Here is a 22245-nt window from a genome sequence, read left to right on the forward strand (position 1 = left end):
CTGTTTCCTGAGAACTGGGATTAAAGGCATTCATTCACCATTATGCCTAACCCCCATTTGTTAATATCTCATTAAGGATATTTCACCTTCTATTCACGAGACAACTTAGTTGGTAGTATTTGGCTTTTATTCCAAGTTTTATAACCCTTTTTTTCTGAAACACATCCATCAAAGAACCAATGTAAGTCTTTGGTCTTTCGACCTCAGTTCCATTGAGATGTCTGTGCTCGCTCTTTAAACTCCACCTACAATCCTGAATGTCTTCCATGGGCTGAGTGCCTTGTACAGCTCTCAAGCTCCAAGGATAACTTGACAGCCTGAGTTGTATGAGTCTGGTTCTTCATCGCTGTGCTGTGATGTTCTGTAATACTATCCTCCTTGTCCCAGGAATTTACTTCCTGGCAAACCTTGTAATGAAATGATGTGGGGTGTCAGGGAACTTAACAGTGTTGCTACTACGTTGAGAACTTTGTCTTGCTGGTTTATAGGATGAGTATAAATGGTTTACTTATAAGCCACAACTTTCACTTTCATTGAATCTCTTAATTTCATGGGAAAGGGGAACACTAGTGATCATGGCGGCCCAGACTGTTTTTTTAAAATATCTTTTTTCCAGTTTCTCTGATTGTTTTCAGAATTACTGACCATTAGCAAAAATGAGAATGAGACTTCAAAGGTTACATTTTAATTCAATTATATGAGAAAATGATCTTTGATTTTTTAAAATCATTTGAACAATGTGTCCTTTTAGAAATGTGGGTTTTTTTCCTTTTTATCATCTTTGAGTTTATTTTTCAGGTAGCTAGTGTTGATTAAGTAATTAATAGTTTTCTAATAAATCCTTCCTTCATGCTAAAACTGATCTTTTAAACTCAAATATAAATGTACTTTGTAGAGTGGTATCACAGTCATTTTCTGTTCATTGGGGGCCATTTTTTGGCATTATTACTGCCATTTTCTTTCCCTTGGTTATTTACTTCCTTTGCCTCTCCCCTTTCCCCCACCCTTTAAAGGGAGATGAACTGATGCTACCGCAATGGTATCACTCTGTTCTCCGTAGTCGGTTTTAGGTCTTGTGCTCACCTCTAATTGGTTAGCGTTACTCACAGTGGTGAGTAAGTTAAGGTTCTTTCTCTTTGGTTGCTTTTGGTAAGCCTGGGAAATCATGTAAGGCAGTACACTTAGAAGAAAAGCAATCCCTTAATATCTCTAGTATTTAGTCTGAAAAGATTAGGATGGCTCCTATTTCAGCAAATATTAACATCTTTAAAAAACTTGATGAGAAATTTCCACTTCTATAGTAACCGTGATGGACGGATGATAGTCATATAAAAACACTATAAAGTCTACTTTCCATTGACAACTTAGAAATAATGTGGTAAGTGGAAATTAACACCAGAATATATCTTTAGGGAGATATGGTTATGGAGGGGAAAGATGTCTGTGTGGACTAGCAGAATGGACACTGTTCAATTTGATAATTGATTTCTTTTATATCTGGAAATGTTTGTCTTCGGAGGCAATGCATGTCTCCAGGCCAACTCCTCCTCCTTCCTCACCTGCCTGCCGTCCCCAAGTATTAACACAGAAGAGAGTAAACCTTTCAGTTAGTTCTTATTTTACCTTTTTTTTCTGATTGATGCATTATTCTATCTAAATCAGGTAACATAAGTGTAGCAAGAGTGTTGGTGAAAGAAATCAAATAAAAATGTAATTTACATCAGCTTTTGTGTCTGATTTTCTTGGCTGTTGGTTAAAAATAAATACAGGCTATACCTATACACATCTGCCCATATAAATAAAAGAGCAGAAGTGAATACTTCACTCCTTTATTTGTTTATTAATGTACATTGTTGAATGTTACCTTTAGAGTAAATGAAAGTTTTACAGTTTCACTCTCTCATTTTGTAAAGTGAAATCTTGTCACTCTTACCTGTTTAGCTGGAGTCACGGCGGAAGCCATGCAGACTATGGCAGCTGCTCCAGATGCCTCGGGGCCAGAAGCCAAAGTCCAGGAAGAAGAGCATGACCTCGTGGACGATGACATCACCAGTGGTAAGCCTGGGAAAAGTACTAGAAGTGTTGGAGCTCAGATCAGTGTTTCAAACTGTTCTCATTTATTGGGGTTGTGCCTTGTTTGGGATGGAAGGCAGGAAACTTGAATTGAAGTGGAATTGTTGCTTTGGTCCGGGATGGCACATGTCATTGTGACAGTGAGCCTGTGAGCTGGGCCCTTACTTTTCTGGAAGTCTTTTAATTGTAAAACTAGGATCACTACAAAGTTTTGGACATGTAGAGGAATATACATGTCCATTAGGCTGTGGAAGGCTCTGTAGTTAAAACGTGAATTCAAGAGTAATTGTGTTGTAGTAACAATGTATGCAGTACAGGCTGCATGAGAAATGCACATAGATTCTTTGCACTGAGATTAAGCCGTGAATGCTGCGTTATAGTTGCTGTCAGACACTGACCTGTGCTTCCAGTCATGGAACCAGGCAGATAGAAACTTTTACAGAGTGCACACGTGACGTAGGTAGCCTATCTTTGAATCATTGTGACTAATTTTAATTGATGAATCTCTACATTCATTGTGCTCAATTTCTTTGAATGTACTGAGGATAAAAAGAGATTGGATAGTTTTATTGAAATTAAAGTGGGGTTTTCTTGTTTTTGTTTTTGTTTTGGTTGATCGTTTGCAAATGCATAAAAGTAGTTGAAAATATGACTAAAATCTCTAATTATTATTAAAAGTGAATAATAACTAAAATTTTAAAAAAATATATGACCAGAAAATAAGAGTAAATTTTTGATAAAAAAAAAGAAAGTAGAATTGTCTTTCTTTCATAATAATATGTAGCAAGTCTATTACTGTAATCACCTGAACGCCTCTACTGGGCAGGCATTGAAAGCTCATTGTTTTCCTTCGGTCTTGAGCTTGTGTTTCAGAGCCGAACCCTTAGTCAATGGCTTTGAATAAATTTTGCCTAAATAGGAGAGCAACAGATGAGATGAAATGATGGGGTTTCCTTGTTACTTTTTAATACAAGTTTTTATTCTTTGAAATAGTAATTGTAACATTTCCTCCTTTTGTTTTCTTTCCTCTGATGTCTCCTACTTGCTCTCTTTCAAAGCCATGGCTTCTTCTTCTTTGTTATATATATAAGCATACAACACACACATATACATATATGTGGGAATATATGGATATAGATTTCTAAATATATAATTAGAGCCTGCCTAGTCTATAATGTTACTTATGTGTATATAATCTTGAGGTTCATATACACTTGGAATTGGATTACCAATTAATTGCTTTTAACATGTAAGTCTTCTGGTGAAAATATCATCTGATTTAAATATAAATGCTGTTAGGAACCTCCAAAGTTTCAGAAATCATTTAGCATTTACCAATATAGTTCATTTCAATAGCAGCTAAAGAAAATCATTCATTTGCAGGTACTTTTTAAGTAAGAAGATACGTTCTAGCTTCTTTCTACTGCTTTTTAAAAACAGTGCTATGGAAATATTCTATCTTAAACACCTAGAAAGCTAAAGACCTTCCTTGTAAAAAGTAATTGTTTAATTTCTTGCAAAGGAGAACTTTGCAGTAGTAGAACAGATCAGTGAGTATTCTTGAAAAAAGATCACTGTGAGCCCTCAAATAAACTTTAAGAAATTAATTAAAAATTTGGATAACACAATTACACACTCATGAGGGTGTACCAATGCTCATGACTTATCCTTACCAGTTTAATGCAGTTTTACTGTAAATCTCCTTTGTGAATTCATTTGTGCTGCCCACCGTGTATTTTAATCTGTTTAATTTGGCTAAACATGTGTGACGAATGGCATTTGTCAGTTGATTTATTTGCTCCATACCATGGGTACTAGAAACGAGATTGTTCAATATCGAAAGACTTTAAATAACCAAGAAGGCTTTCGTTAACATGTTGTCAGAGCAGCGAGCACGCTATCTATCGTCTGTTGATCGCTCAGGTTGCCTTTAGACTATGTGACTTGATTAAGCTGTGCTATAGATTTTTGTGACAGTTTAGAAGAAAACCATATTTCTTTTTATTGACTGGAATCCTATATAAATTGCATTATGAAAAATATTGTAGATGCATCGAGAAAAACCCGCTTTGAGCACAGTCTTATTTGGGGATGAGCAGCATTGTCCAGTCCCAGTGCTGCAAAAACAAAGGCTGTCCAATGCCTGTGAACTAAAATTCAAGTAGTGTTTTTGCTTATTTTAAAGGAATTGCTAATAATACCTCTTCATAAAATACCTAAAAATTATGTCATGACATAATTTGATGTATTTAGGTTAATGTGGTTAGCTATTTAATTTTATTTTTGTTGTATGTAGCTGAGTTATTCTTAGAAGTAATCTGATCATTTATCATCAGTTGAAATGCAAAATATAATTTCCTATTTTTCTAAAAGCAGGGTGACTGTCTCTGAAATGGTAATTTTGGCTGCGAATGAATGAGGTATGAATGTTGTTTAGGACGTTTAAAGCTAAACCTAGTGGCTTTTGTTAGTGTTTGCCTCACAGAAGGGAAGAAGCACACGGGTAAAGCCTCCTAAGTGTTGGGTATGATCAATGGAACTAATTAAGTGTATTTGAAATGAAGAGTACTTAATTGGAAGAGAACAGCTGGAAAAACTGGGAGAAAAGAATTGAGTCTTGGTGGAGACGATTTGAAGCTTCGCCATGTCATTTAAACAATATGCTTCTGCTATTTCTGTCTTTCCCTTTCAAGCCAATAACCATTGATCAGCACTGCAGAGCAGCGCTGTGTGCTCGTGAACACACTTAGATTTACTTACCATCCCATCTTAACGGCCGCCACATTCTTTCCTTAACTGTGGTTTAAATTATATAGCACATTTATTTTGGTGGATCAACATTTTTATGTATAAATATTAAAGGTTATTTTTACATGAATCCTATATCATGTAGTATACATGGGAAATGTGCTTTCTTGATAAAGCTGCCTCAGGGCTACCAATATTCTATATATTTAAGATCTTTTTTTTTTAACCAATAATATTCTTAAGGTTAAGTCAAGATTATTTACAACTTCTAGATCCAAAGAGTAACGTCCTACACAGTGTGTCCTTCTATCTATATACTGGCCTTGGCGTTCTAACCTATGTGCCACACTACACAGCCCGTGTTATAAATAACGCCTTGCCTGCCTTGTGCATTTATTTTAGTTTACTCATGTGAGCGGTGCTCCTGTTGGTGCAGAGGGCCTTCGTCTCGGTGTCCACCCCTCTGGCTCACCACCCTTCCGTCTCCTCCTCCATGAGGTTCCCTGAGCTCTGATGGAGAGGGAATGTGGAGGCATTCCACATGTGGCTGAGTGTTCAAAGTCTCTCGCTCTGCATGATGTCTGGCTGTGGCTCTCTGTTTCTTTTTGCATCTGCTGAAGAGGAAGCTTCTCTGATGAAAGGTAGAGCTGAACAAGACCCTGGTCTGTGAGGATAGCAGAGCATCATTAGGGATCACTTGATCACTGCATTTTTTCTTTTCTTTTTTTTTTTTAAAGATTTATTTATTTATTATATATAAGTACACTGTAGCTGTCTTCAGATACACCAGAAGAGGGCATCAGATCTCTTTACAGATGGTTGTGAGCCACCATGTGGTTGCTGGGAATTGAACTCATGACCTCTGGAAGAGCAGTCGGGTGCTCTTAACCGCTGAGCCATCTCTCCAGCCCTTTTCTTTTCTTTAAGACCAGTGTCATTATGGTTTTTATGACACAATCGTACTAATAGAGGAAAGCGCATTCAAAACTGACCTCCATAGAACAAATTTTAGATGAGGCAGGATTGATTCTTAAGTGGGCCTTCTGTGTGACTGACTTTTCCTTTATAGAGCTAGCCTCATGATTAAAAAGAATAAGCATCCTAAATTGAAGTTCGAGTCATAGATCCTCCAAGCTTTTTAAAATTTCAAACTTGAAGGTCGCCAGCGTTTTCAGGTGAGGCTAAAGCGGTGATGCAGTAGTCGGCAGACGTAGCCACTCAGAGTGAAATAACTGAGGCGTATGGGTTGGGTCGGCCCATTCACTCTTGTTTTGTAAAATTGTAATTCAGTGCATTTTAGTTACCAGCTCAGGGACCGGTGTGGGTCTTCCCACTGCCGACGCACAGAGCCTCCTAAATGCTTTGTGTCGCTCTGGAGTTAGAGCGCGGAGACCTGGGTGTGTTAACCTCCTCACCTCAGCTGCAGTTGGAGATCTAGCTCAGGCCCAGTTAGTTAGTTATTTACATAAGTTTGTATATCTGGGATGGAACCCAGTTTTTTGTAGATTAATGTAGGTTTCAACTTTCATTTCTTTTTGAATTATAGAATCAAAGTATTCTCCAGGTATGACATCAGAGGTTGTTTGTTTCTTTTTTTAATAGTCAGTCATTAATTTATAGTCAGTCATTAATTTATGGCAGACATTGGTGCTCGGTGTCACTGTGTGTCACTGGAATAAAGAGTCTTTTAGTTTGATTCCACAGAAACATTTAGTCTGAGTAAAAGTAGTATTTCTATATATTTTACTTTGAATAGTATATGGCAGTCTCATTAATGAGTGAGTGTGCGTGTGTGTGTGTGTGTGCGTGTATGTGTGTGTGTGTGCGTGTGTAGTATATTGTTCTTTAAAACAAGTCATTGAAAAACTAGGCAGCAACGCATTCTAATGGGGGACAGTAGACAGTAAAAATAATAATTAAATATACAATGTGTAAGATGAGGCATGCTATAGGAAAAGGTATAAACAGTAGGATAAATTTAAGTGCTCAAATTCTTACGTATCCAGAATTGTATGCCTGACTCTTATAAAATCATTTTGCAACAGATACTAGTACTGGCCTTATACATAAAAGGGGAAGCAGGCTTGCAGACAGAGCATTTCTGGGTCTTGTGCTTGGCAGCGAATATCCTAGAATCTAACATCAGTCCCTCATGATTGAGAATTATTAACCTGTACTGTCTCACGTTCTCAGTGAATGATTAGGCAGATCTATCTTCCTCCCTGCCTCCCTGCCTGCCTGCCTCCCTCCCTCCCTGCCTCCCTCCCTCCCTGCCTCCCTGCCTGCCTCCCTCCCTCCTTCCTCTAATTGAATGATACACAGACTAGTTGTATGTTATGGTATCACATGAGCAGTATGGCACTTAGCCTGTCTCACTGCCTAAATTCAGGGAGTCCGACAAGGGCTGCTCATGTAGCTCCATGGTAGAGCTCCTGCCCAGCCCAAAGCTTCAGGTCCAGCCTCCTAATTAAAGTTAGGCCAAAATACTGCCTCCTTTGGGGAAAGAAAAAAATCACTTATTTCTTGCTTAAAATATCCAACATTACTTAGAACTACTCTTATAAGATTGCAAATAGAAGCATTTCTTGTGGCCACAGCCTCTTTATCACATGCGTGTTGAACAGAGAGCTCATTGTTCTGCCTCTTCTCTGATGTCATCGTTGTGCAACTGACACCTTAACAAATATTCATGTAGTAAAGTCTCAACATGTCTGTTAAGATAAAGCTGAAAAGAATGTCTGCTCTGAGACTAAATATTGATTTGCTCATTTTACTGCTTACTAAAGGGCCTATTCATAACATATCCTTACAATTTTCTTCTGACTAAAAGGTGGGAAATTTGCCATGTTAAAGTCCAGGTAAGCTGCACTGGGGGGATAAAGAGGAGCATTAGTCACTCAGTGAGCAACACTGCTTTCCTCACACCGGAGGAGACTCTGGACTTAGTAAGAATTATACCTGTGTCCTTTGCCTTTCTCATTCTTAAACTTGTAATTGACAGTGTGAAGAGGAGCGTAAGGAGTATCCGATCTGTAGAACTCTTTTAGAACACCGTCTGCTCTTTCATTTCTTAGATTAATTTTGCTCAGTAATTTTCCTTTTACATTAAAAATTATAAAGTATAATTAAATCATTTCCTTCTTTCCTTTCCTCCCTCTACAGTCTCCCATACTCCTCCATTCTCTCTTTCAAATTGATGGCCTCCTTCCTTCATTAGCATTTATTAGAGGTATATATGTGTACGACTATACATTGTATTCCTAAGTATAACCTGCTCATCTGTATGAAGTAACTTGGACATGTGTTTTCAGGGCTGATAGTTTGGTGTCTGGTAGTCAGTGCCCTGGAGAGGACTGTCTCCCACTTCGAGCCTTCCTCAGTTGCCTGTGGTACTTGGTGTTGAGGACTCATGGCCTACCCACCCTACCCCCATCCACTGTGGCGTGTCTGTCAGTGTTACCCTTGTTCATCTCATGTTCAGGCAGTTCTGTTGGTGGGGCCTTATAGGTGTAGCTTCTGCCATTACTAGGAAATACAACTTCAGAACAAGCTCCCGATTCCTGGCAATCTTTCCACCATGTTTTCTAAGCCTTAGGTCAGGGAGTGTATCCACTGAACATGAACATGTACATGTATCCACTGAAAGACTGGGTCCCCCGGATCTGCATTGTGGTTGGCTGTGGTTTTCTGGAATGCTCTCTTTCTGGCAAAGACAAAAGTTTCTTTGTTGAGAAGTGCGTCATCAATCACTAAATCTCTGTGACCTTCCACTACTCGTTCTTTTAGCTTTACACCGTCACTACTGTGACGTGTACTGTGTTCCGGCTCTTGTGCAGGTTACCAAAGCACTTACTTCTTCACAACTTACAACAAAAGCTGGGACGTCACAGGTTTCTCAGTCGAGTATCTGATTCCAATCATTTCCCTTTCCATGCTTTACTTTTTAATCTGAGTAAGAGAATATAAATTAGAATATTTATATTTTAATGTTCAATGTTTGCCGTTAGTTGCGTATTAGTGGATAAACACAGTATTTCTAAACATGGTATTTGACAGTTTTTGACAAGACACACAGCATGCCTGCTGTATGCTGTTATGTGAAGTTAACATTACTTTTCTCAAATATCCCTGCTTTGAATTTTATTTAATTCTTTTTGTTTTAGCTACCAGCTGCACGGTCCTGATGTTCACATCTGCATCTGCAGCCTCAGAGATGTCCCGTCTGAGCACTAGGCTCGTACGTTCTCTTCTTGCCTGCGTGTCCCATAGAGACCTAATCCATGCTTAGTACCTAAAGCCTTGTCCAAAACTAGCTGCCTGCTCTTTCTTCCTGAAACTTGTCTTCCTGTCACTTCCTCAGGCGAAGCCTCATTACTGGCATACTTAGTTCCGCCAACAGTGCCCACCTGTAGTTGCTGCTCATCTGTGTAAACCTTTTGCCTGATAATATCACTTCCTAGGAGTGTCCTGGGCCTGGATGCTATTCTCTAGTTATCTGTGTTGCTGTATTCTATAGCTGCCGCCCCGACTCCATCTCTTGCCCACGTCTACCTCAAGTCTGTCTTCCTCGGAGTCTCAGTGCCTTGTGCCTCACTGCCACTCTTGTCAGTTGCTGGAAAGTGCTGTCCCCTGAGGATATTCCCAAGACTTCCTTGAGATCTGTAGAGCCCATCAAAGAGTCCACTTCTCTCCTGAGTCATCAGCTACTACAGTACTTGACTTAGTTCCCCCACAGTAACCATAGTTCACCCTGCCTGAGCCCCTCTGCCTCAGCTCTCTCATACAGGCGTGATGGTCCAAGATTCCCTTCAAAACCTACCTACCTCATGGACATCTTTGTGAGTTCTTCTGGGTTTGTTTCATAGCTTTTCCCACTCTTTTCTGCACTCTCGCAGAATAATATCATGGACTTTTATGTTTAAGCATTTTACTTGCCTTTGAGAGTCATTCACTACTATGTGATTTTTAAGCTGTTTGTATTTCCAGCATGAGTCAATGCCTAGAAATGTGACACCTCTTTGATAAATTATTTAATAACTAAATAATTGAATTACTGAACCTGGAATAGTTCTTCATTTGAAGTAGCACTCATCACATATTATATGTTTTGTAAATGTATAGATTCATATACATTTATTCTAATCTTTTGTTATGGGGTATATGCATCTTTTAACCCACTTCATCTAAATTGTTATTTAGTGACTCAAAAAGTGTTTGTAACAAGCTGGTGAAGGATTTAGGGCTATTTCCTGACAACTTTCTGTCTTGTAGAGGAAGAGACTGGAGACAGATATAGGAAGATAGCCAGCTATCGGGAACCAATCGCAGCTGATTTTCATTAAAAGTGTGTCTTCTCTTAGAAAGGATGTTTGAAAAATTATGAAAAGCATGGGATGTGCAGGATTTTGTTAAGGGGTAAAAGGACAGGAAAAGATGCCCTAAGACTCTGTGGATTGTAATTGTAACCCTGACGTGTGTGGAAGGTTGAGCAGCTGTTGTGGGTTCTCAGGCAGAAAGAAGCCAGTTTTTAAAGTGCCCTCTTGCCAGTGTGGTCTGCAGGGACCTTTCAGGGTTACAGTCTGTGAGATGACAGTTCTACTTTCCTGACAGGCTGTGAGTCTGTGTTTGGTTGCTGCCTCTTCTCCTCCACTCTCTGCATTCCCAGACTTTGCCGTGGTAACTGCTGCATGAACATTGGATGTGGCCCTGTCAAGGGAATGAAGTCTCACGTTAATTTCTTGGAGCTAGAGGTTAGCAGGATAGTCATATGTAATCTGAGGATTGGGGCCTACTGCAGAAGAAGCAAGGTGGTTTGTGTAGAGGGAAGAGATGTGGAAGTAGGCTGCTCCAGGAAGCACGCAGATCTTATAGGAAGTCTGATAAGTAAACGACTCTCAGGAGGAGATACCGAGGTGCGTCTGTGAGTAGGTGCAGCAGCCGCTTATGGGCATTAAGGAAACTTGCTTTGTACTGTGTGCTGAGGGGCCGATGTCCGGGATGACTGAGGACAAGCCTTTCTTGAGGAAAGTCAGTGTAGGATATGTGAAGGCGGGCCAGTATAAATGATTCCATTAAATAGCATTTAAATGGTTAATTTCTCAGTGGATGAATTTTAGGCTATTATAAATGAATAATCTACTTAATATTGCTGTATTTTCCAAAGAATGTGTTTGTACATTTAAGTGAATTAAATATCACAAAGCATGAGAGGTGCTGGAGCATGAATTGTTTTAGACGACAGTTGCCTTGGCACCAGATTTTTCGTAATAATATTTTCTAAACAGACCTGACCTCATTCTGATAAGCACTGTTACTTTTTAAGTCTACACATATAGGACATTTGTACATAATATTTTTAAAAGGTTTTAAATGTAATGTAATTAATGTAATCTTAGAAAACTCACATACACTGACATGTTTAACAAAAGGAACTTAACACCACAGCACACTCGACTCTCTTAATACCTAACACGCATCAGACTATGGCCTAGGCTTTTTAAAAGCCTTATAACAACCCATGTGACACAGCTTCATTACCACTTCATTTGACAGAAGTGATAGGCATGGCTGATAGGCAATGGTGAAACGAGGTTTTGGACACAGGGTGCTCCCCTCTAGATTGTAGACTTTCAATCGGGAGGACTTGGCCTGAAACTAGATCATTAACTTTACAAGAGAAAAAGGAAACATATATTTATTCTAGCATATATTTCCTTTTTATGTGATACAGCAACTTTAATTTTTCATTTTAATGTATCTTAGTCTACCTTTTAATATAGCATGGGAAATGTTTTAATTTTTTAAAAAGACTTCCTGTTTAATAAACAGATTCAATACAGGGAATAATTTTATGTAAATATGAAATTATACAAGTGTGCACACCAAAACCTAAACATGATTGACTTGTACATTGAATTGCTTATACATCCTTTTGTTGAGCTTGGGGAACCACAGAAACTGTTAATTGAATAAGATTGTAGGAGCGATATTTAAAGGGAAAAAGACTCTTTCCAGGTAAGTGAATAACCTTCAAGATGAACTTAAGTTTGGTCCTTTGTGGGCTTCGTGATGATGTCTCAGAGAAGGAATTGCACTGGATCAGGGTACACCATTGTATACCTGAATGTGAGGTGAAGAACCCTATAATTGATATCAAAGCCATATGACCAGGAGTCATAATTCACAGAAAGAATGACAACAGTGTCTCATAACTCATAAGCCTCATGTCACAACCATGAGTAATCCTTCTCCTGTGCAAGCCATGTGGGGGAGAAGGAGGGTTTCCAATATGCTTGGTCTTCCCTGGTACCTTGTAGTTACTCTGAACACACGGGAAACAAGGTCATGAAATTTGCCAGCCCTGTTGAATCATGATTTTTTTCTTTATGAAAACCCATTACGAGGCATACAGGTTTCCCCCTTTAATTTGAATTTCTTTGTTTTACACATTCCAGAAGAATCCATTTCATAATCATGGGAGTATTAGGTTAAATAAAAAGAGGAGCAGTAAATGATAATCTAGATTAACCCAAGAGAATTTGGCTTTTGATGTGCAACATTACAATTTGCTGTCTTAGATTGTTAGAATTAAAAAGTTTCATTGAAGTTTTAATCAGTCATTCAGCTTTGTGGAATGTTTAATATAGGTGTAGAGTTTTTCCTAGGAATGTCAGAAAACAGTCCATAGATTTCTTTACAGATTCCCATCCATTTCTGTTCAATAAATGCAGTGTTGTTAAATCCATACTTATCTGCATAGATCTCTTCTAAGGAAGTCAGCATATCAATTCCAGAATTTTATGGGATTTCCTTCAAGGATGGATTCGTGATCCTCTTAAAATCAATAAGATGGTCTCAGAGTTCATACCCTTGGACAAGGAACTATAGGTAACTGAAGAGTGTGAAGAAAATCAATTTATATATTTGAATGCTCAGTATGCAGCAGGTCACGGAACTCTTTGGAAAGGATCAGGAGGTATGACATTTTTGGAGATGTGTCCCTAGGGTTGAGCCTTGAGGTTTTAAAAGTCCATGCCATTCCCAATTAGCTCTTTCTGTCTCCAACTTGTGAATAAGATGCAATCTCTCAGCTCCTTCTCCAGCTCTAGGCCTCCCCGCCTGCTGCCACGGTCTTTGTGAGAATATATGTGTACAACAGTAATAATGAGTAATCACTGGAGAAGCTGAGGCAATGTGGGCGTTGTTAGAATTTGAAGGCGGGATCTTGGGAGGGGCTGAAGGGAAGACAGCTACAGTGTATTTGTATATAATAAATAAATAAATAATAAATAAATCTTTTTTAAAAAGTAGAGTTCACTGTTAAGATTGACAAAATAAAACTCTTGATGATAACCCTGATTCACTTGATTCACTGTATATTTTTTCTTGTTTTAGTTAACAGATAATTTTGACTACTCACAGGGTTCGAACCTCCAAAGGGGAAGGTGTGGTCTCCTTAGCTCTTCTCACTGTACTTCAGTGGTAGTCTAGACGACCAGTTTCCAGACCTCTTCCACTGGAAACTCCTCAGACTTGTCAGTGATATTCTCTAGAGCACAGTCCAGAACCAAGCAGGCTACCACTTGATGATCAGTGAAGTACTAGAGAACTGTTGCTTACTTTATCTGACTACTATAATTCTGATATTAAATCACTTAACCAAAGAAGCTTACCTGTAACAATTGCCTAACTGCAAGTTTCTACATGAATTGTCTTCTTGAATTAGAAAAAGATACTACGTATCCTTTATGGTTTGTACCTTACTGATTTTTGTTGAATATTTGGATTGGAAATCTTTCTTTCCTGTTTATTATATTATTATTTCCTCTACCATTATATGTTCTGAGAATATGATCTCCAAACCTATGTTGTCTTTGGTGACTAGTTAGGGTGATCAGCCCTCACTCAAATCTCTCTCAGTTGGCTTTTCATCGCATATAAAACCACTGCTTTGTAATGCCAATCTGTTCAAAGATTCATTTTTTCCATAACAGTATTCCTATAAAATGTTCTAGATGTTCAGACTATGTTGTTTTTTATGAACAATGTAGGTAGGAGATAGTAGATTTTACATTTGTGCTCTCATGCCTAAGCTACATGCATATGAAGAAGTTTAAAGATTATTATTGATATATTTTGGTTTCTGGTAAAGATGATTTTATCTTAATTAGCAGCCAACAGCAATAATCAATCATTTTCAGGGTTTCTGAAGTCACCTAGAGTTCGGTCTGCACTGTCAGTTGATGTGCAGAATCTGTGTATGATGTGCAGGACCTATCAGGAAATTATCCACATCATAACTGTATGTGAAACTAATACTGATGACTGTATTTGCTTTGATTATCACCATGAATTCTTATCGATCATCTACTCATAAGGAAACAAACAGGCTTGCTTTAAATTAAAACTTGAGTTTCTCTGTTTTTGAAGGTTACTCAAAGGTCATGTGAAACATCATATTGGAGCCCTGCACAGGGTGTGTTTTAAATATCAGTTTAAGAAAATTTGGCTTGTGATAGAAAACTAAGAAATCAATTTATTATGGTATTATTATTTCAATTGTAGTAGATTTTCAGATATTTACATGTGACTTTATTCATACTAATTCATTAAGGCAGTAAAGAAACATGAACATTTATAAATATGGTTTATACTTTTTGAGACTTTTTAAATGAGATGCTTTCAAAGATTTATGAGCTTAATTTTAAAGGAAATTAAGGAACAGGAGATGTGAAGACTAGTTGGAAAGCATTGATAATCATAAACAAAGTGACCCCAGCCTACTAGAGCATTCTATTCAGTGGCTAAAGCCTACTTAAAAGACTTTTTCCCCCTTTCACGTTCTTTCTGAACTAAAGTTGATGCTTTCTGAAGTAGAAGTGGCAGGTGCAGAAATCTCCTGTCTGGGCAGAAGTCACCCACATTTAAGAGAAGACACACAACAAATGAAGCCATCTGCCACTCCCAGCCCACTAGCCTTGCCCACTGTTGGGAAGGGCTGGCCCGTGAGTGGCCTCTGGACAGGGCTCCTGCTGAGGCTCATTTCAGAGGGCGAGGGCCAACCCTGTCAGGATGCATTCTGAGATGTGACTCTCTCACCAGCCAGTCTTATGGAGATCAAAGACCTTTTAATTTGCGTTTAATTACTCCTTGAAGAGCCGTGCGCCATGTCTAGCAGTACGTATTGTATAAAAACAACCACATATGTACACGGTCCTTTGAAATCCGAAGTCCCTTCAAATGCTAAAATAAAAATATTCTTTCTGTAACTCTTGTCATGTTCTCCCCATAAAATCCCGAGTGAATAGCATAATATGAGCAGTAAATTGATGCTTTGTAACAATTTCCATTTTTTGAAAGGAGCTTTTCAACTAACGTTTCTGGAGGCTTGGCTTGGCATGTTTGTCAGTGTGAATTCTTTTATGGTTGGCATATAGTTTCCAATTAAAATCATAGCATTTTTTTTTTATTGGGAGCAATTTTACTGGAATTTTAACACTGTTGTAATCCTTACTATTGTATTAAGGTTTTTTTTTTTTTTGTAAATTATCACAATTTAACCACAGCAACCACCAAACACTAAAAATTTTATATCTAAAGTTGTAGTCCAGTGACCAATTGACAGCTGTCATAAAACAACTTGTCTCTGAGTTAATACTGTTTGAGTGGGCAGTGCCCTGGTTGAATAGCAGATGTTAGTGGCATTAGGAAGCAAGTTAATTTGAGGGTTTTACCTAAACTGAAGATCACCACTAATCATGTGCTTTTGAAGTACAAATGTAGCCATTACGTAGCACAGCGGCCTTGTCCTCCTCGGGGAAATGTGAAGGCACAGAGCGTCACTGGATCCAGCTTTCTGTGGATATGACCTGGAAAGAGATCTAAAACTCAGTCATTGTGACCATGTTGTGAGCCATTCGATCAGTGAGAACAGAAGTCTATTGATTAGCAATAACTGACATTTAAAAATAACCGTGTAGAAAATGTTATTGGATTTATTAATGTTTCTCATCAGCTGTAATCACCAACAGATTTAAGTAAAAATGTCACAAGCTGAATCTGTTTAACAGCTTGCTATTATAAAACTTGAAACCAGTTATATAACCTCTAATTTTGGTGAGTATATTAAAATGCCATGTTATCAAATCACTCTGAGTGGACTTAAGAGAGAGTGAAAAAATAATCAGAGAACTGCTTTACATGTTGAGATGAAATTCATACAACAAAGGCAAAAATTTTGTGGGTTTTTTTTTATTGGATATTTATTTCAAATGTTATCCCCTTTCCTGGTTTCCCTATCCACAAACCCCGTCTCCCATCCCCTCCCCCTTCTTCTATGAGGGTGCACCCCCACCTCCTACTCCCCTTCCAGCCTCACTACCCTAACATTCCCCTACACTGGGGGGGGGGGGTCCAGCCTTGGCAGGACCAAGGGCTTCTCCTCCCAATGGTGCCCAACAAGGCTATCCTCGGCTACATATGCAGCTGGAGCCATGGGTCTATCCATGTGTTCTCTTTGGATGGTGGTTTAGTCCCTGGGAGCTCTGGTTGGTTGGTAACAATTTTGAAGTAAACAGTTTGGCTTCTTTTTAAAAATCATAGGACATTAAAAGTTGACATGTGACTTGCCTAGGAGTAAGCTAGCTTTATACCAATGTAGACAAACAAGTGGTTTCTATTCAGAAAAGCTGCTGAGACAGTTACGTATTTTCACCTTGTAACACAGCATCGTGCACAGAAGTGAAAGCATTTTAAAAGCAGTGTTGTGAGGGTTACATACAGAAAAAAAAAAAAAACCCTCCGAGTTTGTATGAATTCATTCTAAAGGAATCAAAAAGAAATCAAAATAGTAAGATATCTTTAAACTGTATTCAACTTGTTTTTTTACCTCTTTATTTTTGAAAGAATTGGCTTAGATTTTCATTCAGATGCTCTGGCCTGTTTGAAACAAGAGCAGGTCTATCGCCCAGGGACTTCTGTACTGTGTGAACAGACTGAACTAGATGCACCGAGATATTTTAGAATCACCACTTGCGAAGAACCACAGAGGATGAAGTTGGCCATAGTTTTCCTTAGCATTCTTTTTGCATGTCTGCTGGTAGCACATGTATATAATAACTTTAATAGCGAGCTTTTTAGCCCACTTTAGATATGTGTTTATCATATTTATTTTTATTTCAATCTTGAGGAGCCTAGCAATATGAATACCAAAATAGTTCCTATATACAAGAAACCTTTTATTTTGTTGCATATACTCAAAAGTTAGAAAATCTTTCTGGCAAGATAGCTCCGTGGGTAAAGACCAACCCGAGTACAGTTCCTGGGATTCCAATGGTGGAAGGAGAGAAGCAGATTCCTACAGGATGGTGCCCTCTGATCCCCATACTTGTGCAATGTGTACACACACACACACACACACACACACACACACACACACACACACACACAATGAAATTGATAAGTAATAAAATATTAACTATCAAAGGCTTAGATATAAACTGTATTTTAAGGGCAGATAAACAGGTTCTCATAAATTGGAACCAGAAGGAAAACCATCTGTATTCTGTGTATTAATCTAATACAAGCAATAGAATCAAGTAAGTGTTGTCTAATTTTATCAGGTTTTGTGCCTTTCAGAGTCACCTGTCTTGTAGCTTGTCAGAACTCCCTTCTGTTTAAGGAGGAACAGCACCCCAGTGTATGCCCCTACCTTTATTGACACTACATACTTAGCTCCTGTTTTGAATGTATGTACATATCTGGCTAAATCCTTCCATTCGTGACTTTTAGATAATTTCCTGTTTTTTTCTTTTTCTTTTTTAAGTTTTACACTTAGGTTAGAGTTATTGGAACATGCACTGACTGGTTGTATCTTTAATTTCTTAAGACCTCTCACATTGTTTTGTACTATGACTGTTCTGTTTTACACATCTACTATCAGCGCATGATGGCCTTGGTCTCAAATCGTTGTCTCATTAGAGTTCTGCCTTTCATTTCCCTAGTGATTATTAATCCCAGGACAAAAGATATAATTATTTATTATCCTTTTTGAAATATGGATACACCATTCCTAATCTTCTTGTTCAGTATTAAAAGCACTCCTTTCCCCTTACTGTTTGACCTTTTCCTCTTCATTTATGAATGGCTATTTTTGATTTTTTCTTAAGTTAGTACACAGTATTAAGTTTCATTATGTTATTTAAAGAAACATTGCTTTGAACAACGTGGTTCTTCTCCTTCTCCATTTCGCTAGCCTGTGCTTGCACCCTGTTCTGCTCACCTTTTTCTGTGCTCTCTTTGTCATGTCTCCCATTGTCCCTGCTCAGCTTCCTTAACATCCTACTCCTCCTGTGTTCGCCTTCTAGTTTATAATTGTCTGTTTTAATGATCTGTGATGTTTACTAGATTACAGCCTGACAAAAACAGTCTCTATAACAATTAAAATACAAACTGAAACGAAATTTTTTCTTTTTGCTTGTAGTATAGAGATGCAATTTTAAGTCGTTAAACTTGTAATTTTTGCTGTATCTTATGAGTAAAAGGAGGTACAGCTCCATGTGTCACCGTAGCACCCCATGAATGTTTAGTTTATGAAATCATACACATGTAGGTGCAAAGAGAGACTGAGAATACACGCGGGTTACAATTGTCCTTGAACAGTGTTGACTTTTCCTATTTTGACTTGTGTATTTTCTTTGTTTCTGGATATGATTTGGAATTGGGTGAATTGATCAGATGTGTCTTAGTTGTACAATTCTGCTAGGTACTTAGGAGAAGAGGTTTCTGCCAACTAAAAGATTTCCTCTTTTGATAATTCTTCGCTCAGTTATCTATAAACAGCTACAGAGTTCTCTAGTTTCCTGCCATAGGACTGTCTTTTTAGCATTTTGAACATTTTTCCTTTTATCAGCAGCACAGTTTACACAAGGAGACAAGAGTTTTCCCAGAATTTCATTGCTATTCTTTAACTGTTGTGTCTAGAAGATTTACTTAAGTCATGGATCAAATCATACTTATAATTTCTGATTTATAATGGCAAACTCATTTTTAGAAAGAGGACATAACCAGTCATGTACTATAGATTCAACTAAAACTCATTTCTATTTGGAATGATATTTTTATTTTTTTATTTTATTAATGATATTAGTAAAGATAAATAATTAGCACAGGATTATATGGTAGTTGCTTAATCATGTGTTCATTTTTAGTTAACACTGTTTTCAATAAAATACAAAACACTTTTAAAACATTTTATACTCCTTCTGTCAGATGTAAATCAGTGGATTTACCCAATCACGAACAAAAAATGACTCCTTCCTCCCTTGAGTTACGTCAGGTACCCTGTAATACACACCTGAGAAAATGGAAGGTGTTCAATAAATATTTGAGTGATAGTTCAATTAGCATCTCAGTTGCTTATTGGCTACATATAAATAGATTATTTTAATTACAATATTTTCAAAATTGAACTAACTTTTCCAATACCATACAACTTCCTTGATGCTGTGCTGTTGACCTGCCGTACTTACTTCCTTTCACCGTTTGTTCACACAGAGTCCTGCAAATTGTCTGGCAGTTCGTGCTTCCTCACGGCTCCCAAATCTAGCTGAGAGCTTAGTCAGTCTCCTCTCTTAAACCTTTCTGTCTGCTCGTGCAGCCATTCCCTTATGGAGACACACCACCTTCCAATCCTCTCTGCTCTTAGGATCATCTTTACAAATAAAATACTCATCATGTTCCTTGATCTGGTGCTTCAGGTCCATCAGTGAGCCTTGGTGCCTTTGACATAAACCTCCTTTGAGTTGTTCCTGTGACCATCTTTATCTAACTCTTCCTGCTACTTGGCTTCATTTCTCAACCTCTCTGTTTCCCTGCAGTTGTCACAGTATGTTAGCTTTTTATTCTTTTTACCTGTTTACATAGTTTCCTTTTTGAAACTTCCTATTCAACTTATCCTATCTCCTATCACCTAGCTGTCTTCTACTCATATCTCAATACTCAGATCTTACATGTTTTCTGTAAAGAATTTCCAGTCTGATCAACAGACTCCCTACCCCCCAGGCAGGCTTCACTACCATTTGATTGTCCCTAGCTTAACAGCAGATAGATGGATAGATATCCACAATTACCTATTTATTTGTTCAACTTCCATTTTGAATTTTGACCTCTATGTTTCCTTTTAATGATTTTTAATTATATATTTGCGTATGTTTACACATTATTATGTGCACATGAGTATTCGTGTTTGTGGAGGCCAGAGGTGTCAGATGCAGATGTGTGAATTTTCCTGGAGCTGAAGTAGAGACGGTTATCATCTGCTTGATGTGAGTGCTTACAGTCAAACCAAGGTCAGCTGGAAAAGCCCTGTGCTCTAAACTGCTGAGCCAGCTCCAGGGCCCCAGACATCCCTGTCTTAACCAAAGTTCCTGGCCCATCAATTTTAAACATACATCTGATAAAGGATTTAACATTCACTTAATTAAAGAGTTCTGAACTTCAGGCTTAAATATACCAGAATTCCTGGTAATGGTATGCAAAATGTCAGGAGCATGACCTGGTCAGTTTTCTGGAGAGAGAGCCCTTAATGATGATTCTTTGGAGTCATTCTCCAACAACTTTAATAGTCACCAGTTATGGTCCCTTGATACAGCTTTGACGTTCAACGTATTTTAAACTATAACATCCTACCACACAGGTTTCTTTTTCTCCTTGTCAGTTATTTATGCAAATAACTTAAAGTAGATACTGCTTTTTCTTCTTGGCTAGAAATGTTTAACTTTTCTTTCCTCTTTCTCCTCTGCGCTTTGTAATAGAGTGGATCTGGAAACATCACCCTTGTGTGCCTTGCCTGCCTGTGCTCACGGGACCCATCTGTTTCAGCTTCCTGGGGTGACAGACAGACCCCAGCTTATTTGAGAAAATTTGAACAAGTAGACTCACTTTCGTAGATATTGAGGTGGTCTAGGCTGTAGTTTTGGTTGCTGTTTTGACAGTCATTTTCACAGAAAACATCTATTTTAGTCAGATCATAACTGCCCTTCCTGTCTCTAGTCCTCATATATAAGTATGCTTACACATTGTACCATGTAGTCCTGTTTCATTTTGTTAAAACTCACTTTTTGTTTGTTTGTTTGTTTGCTTGTTTGCTTATTTGTTTCTGAGGCAGTCTCTCTCTGTAGCCCTGACTGTCCTAGAACTCTCTCTGTAAACCAAGCTGGCCTTCAATTCAGAGATCTGCCTGCCTCTGCCCCCTGAGTGCTGGGATTAAAGGTGTGTGCCACTCACTGTTTTAGTTTTAAAGGTTTTGTAGCATATGTAATCTATTAGAACTTATTTTTATATTTAATTAAGCAGTTCCAAGATCTTTCTATGTTGTTGTGTCTAACTGTAGTCTAGTCACAGTTCATTCATTATTTTGGTAATTGGCATTTGGGTTGTGAGGGTTTTTTTGTTTGTGTTTTTTTTTTCACCATTAAAAGTTGGTGCTATGAATGTGTTATCCACGCCATTCATATACTTAACTATAATTTTTATTTTGATTGTATACTGAGGACTGAAGTTACTCAGCATATGCAGATGTTATCTGAGATTATGTGGTTTTACAACTGCTCCAACACGTACTGTCCTGTTTTTCAGTTTTGCCAATTGAAGCAGACATGGTGATGTGTGACGTAGTACCATTGTTTGGGAGGTGGAGGCAGAAGATTTGTATGAGCTTGTGAACAACATGGCCACATCCTGTCTCAAAACAACCACATCAAAAATATGCTCTTTTTAGATAGAAGAGATTTGATTCATTCACAGGGAGGGATGATACCCTGTTGTGCTCTTAGCTGCATCAGAGTTTGAACATATGTCTTTCCTAACTTTTGAGAGGCATGCTCAAACATTTTTTTTGAAGTTTTTTTTTAAAGGATTTGTGTGTGTATGTGTGTGTGTTGGTTTGGAAAGGTTGGGGATTTTTGTTGTTTTGTTTGCAGTTTTTCTTTTGGTCGTTCGTCATTTTGTTTGCAGAAGTTCTCTGTGTGTCTGGAACACTCGTGCTTTATTGGTCATTAGTAGCTTCGTTCACACCCTGCCTTGCATTGTGATTTTCTTTCAGGAACTTTTTCTTAGTTTTCGTGTTGTGATCTTATCTGGCTTTCCTTGTATTGTTAATGCTGTTTAGATCTTAAGGCAGCCTTCATACCATCATTTATACTTTCCTTCAAAAGTTAATGTTTTACCACAGTCATAGCAATTAGTAGCTTGCTAATGACTGACTTTTCCTGTGATAGGAGAGGAGAGTTTAATTTCTTTTACTCACAGGGCAAGCAGACACAACAAAACCATGTTTTCAGTGTGTGTGCATGACCACCTGTCTGTGTGTGTGTGTGTGTGTCTGTGTCCACTGATTTTATTGCCGATGCTTGTTTTCCCTTTATT

The 22245-nt window shown here is 38.1% G+C and overlaps 1 protein-coding gene across 2 annotated transcripts in view; it reads left to right on the forward strand.

Moving 5' to 3' along the window:
- Wdr7 (WD repeat domain 7) overlaps positions 1 to 22245 on the forward strand; it is a 282598-nt gene that overhangs the window by 129374 nt on the left and 130979 nt on the right. For both annotated transcript variants that reach the window (NM_023975.2, NM_001395078.1), the window contains 1 exon segment: positions 1942 to 2055. In NM_023975.2, coding sequence (NP_076465.1) covers positions 1942 to 2055 — 114 coding nt within the window.

Source organism: Rattus norvegicus, chromosome 18 (genome assembly GCF_021556685.1).
Source record: "Rattus norvegicus strain SHRSP/BbbUtx chromosome 18, alternate assembly SHRSP_T2T, whole genome shotgun sequence".
Classification (NCBI taxonomy): Eukaryota; Metazoa; Chordata; class Mammalia; order Rodentia; family Muridae; genus Rattus; species Rattus norvegicus.